The sequence below is a fragment of the Austrofundulus limnaeus genome, unplaced genomic scaffold, assembly GCF_001266775.1.
Source record: "Austrofundulus limnaeus strain Quisiro unplaced genomic scaffold, Austrofundulus_limnaeus-1.0 Scaffold664, whole genome shotgun sequence".
NCBI lineage: Eukaryota > Metazoa > Chordata > Actinopteri > Cyprinodontiformes > Rivulidae > Austrofundulus > Austrofundulus limnaeus.
In genome coordinates this window covers 64,212-67,316 of record NW_013953066.1, presented here as the reverse complement: position 1 = coordinate 67,316, position 3,105 = coordinate 64,212, and the positions used below count along the sequence as shown (strand labels likewise).

Here is a 3,105-nt window from a genome sequence, read left to right as displayed (position 1 = left end):
TCCTCCAGAGTTAGAGTGGACTGTCCTCCAGAGTTAGAGGGTACTGTCCTCTAGAGTTAGAGGGGACTGTCCTCCAGAGTTAGAGGGTACTGTCCTCTAGAGTTAGAGGGGACTGTCCTCCAGAGTTAGAGGGTACTGTCCTCCAGAGTTAGAGGGTACTGTCCTCCAGAGTTAGAGGGGACTGTCCTCTAGAGTTAGAGGGGACTTTCCTCTAGAGTTAGAGGGGACTGTCCTCCAGCGTTAGAGGGGACTGTCCTCCAGAGTTAGAGGGGACTGTCCTCCAGAGTTAGAGGGGACTGTCCTCCAGAGTTAGAGGGGACTGTCCTCCAGAGTTAGAGGGGACTGTCCTCCAGAGTTAGAGGGGACTGTCCTCCAGAGTTAGAGGGTACTGTCCTCCACAGGTGGACTGTCCTCCACAGATGGAGGCTGTAGAACCCTCCCTGTCAGTCAGTTAAATGTCCTGGTGTCCATCAGGAAGCCTAACAGGAAAAGACGTAACTTTAAAATGTAAGAAGGCAGCGATGTGCCTCCACCAATGCTGCAGAACTCCAGGTGGTCGTTGGGGGGCTACCCCAAAGGGTATCAGGTGGATCTACACAGTCAAAGGAAAAGAACTCTTGGGGACCCCTTTATGGACCCTGAGAGGTGCACCTGCCTAATTTTGTTWAACCAATCATTGCACACTTTCTGTAAATCATAACTTCATTTCCCTTCTCAAATATCACTGTGTTTGTCCCCTATATGATATATTTAACTGATTTTTATCCAAACAATCAATGATTAAAGATAAACCAGGTAAATTTACAAGGCTGTCCAAATGTTCACGTCTCTGTAAATCCTGTATCATTTCAGCAGGAAGGAAGCAGCTTGTGGTTAAAAATAGAATAACTCTTGTTGATCCTGAAAAGCTGCTGACGTCTGAACTCTCCAGGTTTGTATCTGTTCTGGTTGTGTTGAGGAGAACCCTCCGGTCATGTGTCTGAAAGCAGAAAAGAGGAAGACGTGAAGCGAGCAGCAGGAGCCTGAGGATGACGATGATGATGCAATGAGAGGGAGTTTCTGTGTTCAAACTGCAGACGGAGGGAGAAATGACTTTCTGTAAACTGCTTTTCATCGTGCTTCTTGTGAAAAGATGAATCACATGGAGTTCACATGAGACTCCAAGAATAATAAAAACATTTAGAGCAGAAGACAGAACCTGTCAGCAGCTGGTTTGGATCAGTTCTGATGGAAGAAAAATTCTGCAGAACTTCTACAGGAAGCTCAGGTCTGTTCAGAGCTTCAGCTGCAGGGCCTTTTATTCATTCACTTATTATTATTATTATTATTATTATTATGACTATTATCATCATTATTCAGGGCCTTTCAGCTGTTTCCTGTTTGAACAGGAAGCTGCAGGTGACTCACAAACAGACTCAGTTGCATATTTATTGAAGAGTAAACGAGGTAAAGTTGYTGTTGAGCAGCAGTTAAAAAAATATCCCCTAAAGACAAAAACTTTTGTTTCATGAAAAAAAAAAGAAAACATTATTGTTTTAGTTACCTGATGCACAGAAAACGTGATTAAATAAAGTTCAGCTGTTAGATCATTCACTGAAAAAAAGAGCAAAAATAAATACAGGCTCTTTCAAAATAAAGGTTTTAGAATCCAGATGAACAAAAACAAAAACACTGAGTCATAATTTATTCAACAAAAACTGATCCACCAGAGACCTGTAGAGTCTGACCTTTGACCTTTAAGCTCACTGCACGGTCTGACCTTCAGGGTGAAGCAGCAGCTTTCTCTCTGCAGAGTGATGGACTCTGAATGACCTTTGACCCCTCTCATATTGATGGGCAGCTGCCTCTCTGAGGTCATTGCTGACGTCTTTCTGCCTGACGGGGACCAGCAGCTGATCCTGGACCTCCCAGGTCCTGTAGAACCAGTGAGACTGGACCCAGTTTTGAGATTCTGGGTCAGTTTTTGTTGAATAAAAACACGACAGAACCAGCAGATGATCACATTATTCATGCTGTGAGGAGTGGAACCTTTGTTTTTGTTTTGCTTGAAGCTCCTGGGCCTGATCAGGACTTGTTTTACTTGGTGTGGTTCTGGACCCACTGACAGAGTCTGAGGCTGTAGGTCTGTGGACTGACGGTGGAGAAGGAGCGGCCCGGGTGTCTCAGACTCTTCCACAGATGCTCCAGACGCTTCCTCAGACTGTAAACTGTGAAGATGTCGATGATGCCGATGAAGTAGCGCTGCTCCGGCCCGTCGATCACGTGGAACGGGTTCTTCAGGTTGGGCAGCAGGCGCCGGTTCTGGGCCTTCAGGTCCGGCAGCTCGGCCTGGTCTGGGTCTGTGTGCGTGAAGCTGCCTGTCGAATCTGGAGCGTGCCGCAACTTGAAGTCACTTCCTGGTTCTGGCGGCGGCGCAGCGTCGTCCTCCAGAACCGCTCCAGGAACGCCGGCGTGGATGGGACTGGATCCTGGGTTCACAGACCTGAAACCATCACAGGGAGGAAATGAGACCGAGTCTGTGGTTCTGGTCCAGTTCACCAGAACTCCAACTCAGAAAAACAAGAGACGAACAAAAAACCAGGAAGGTTTCTGTTTTCATTTGATCAGCTGATATCAAACATAAACAAACAAACAAACAAACAAACAAATAAATATTTGGCTTCATTTATTTTAGGAGTTTGAAACTAAACTAAAATAAATTATCATAAAACATCCTGACATGATGATTGTTTTATTTTGAAGAGTGAGGACTTAGTGCTGAGTCATGTTTTCTCTGCTGCTTCAGGTGAGCCTTCAGCTGTTTGTAGAYGAACTACAGCTTTTTATTCTCACATCAGCTGAAGGTTTCAGTTGTGGAGCCTCGGCTGCCCCCCTGCTTTATATCTCTAAAACACCTGCAATTACTAAATGTTTGTCAGTAAAACAAACTCTTACAGACTTCAAATAAACATTCATTTACTAAAACTACATAAGTGTTGATCAAATCTGAGAGTCCTGAAAAACTTCATTACAGCCCTGAATCAGACCCCATCCATCTTCTTACCCGGGGTCAGGTCTCGGGGGCAGCAGCCTCAGCAGAGACCCAGACCTCCCTCTCTCCAGACA

General features: G+C 45.4%; 2 protein-coding genes across 2 annotated transcripts in view; both read right to left on the bottom strand.

The window, feature by feature from the left end:
- Nucleotides 1-2,085, bottom strand: part of LOC106531681 (uncharacterized) — a 9,783-nt gene extending 7,698 nt beyond the window's left edge. The window contains exons 1-2 of the mRNA XM_014027592.1: nucleotides 2,029-2,085; nucleotides 917-979 (exon numbers count right to left, since the gene is read on the bottom strand). Of these exons, the coding sequence (XP_013883046.1) occupies nucleotides 917-975 (59 nt within the window). The 5' untranslated portion in view covers nucleotides 976-979; nucleotides 2,029-2,085. The remainder of the gene's footprint in view (nucleotides 1-916; nucleotides 980-2,028) is intronic.
- Nucleotides 1,701-3,105, bottom strand: part of pip5kl1 (phosphatidylinositol-4-phosphate 5-kinase-like 1) — a gene marked incomplete in the record, with an annotated part of 18,530 nt that continues 17,125 nt past the window's right edge. The window contains 1 exon segment of the mRNA XM_014027589.1: nucleotides 1,701-2,482. Within this exon segment, the coding sequence (XP_013883043.1) occupies nucleotides 2,077-2,482 (406 nt within the window).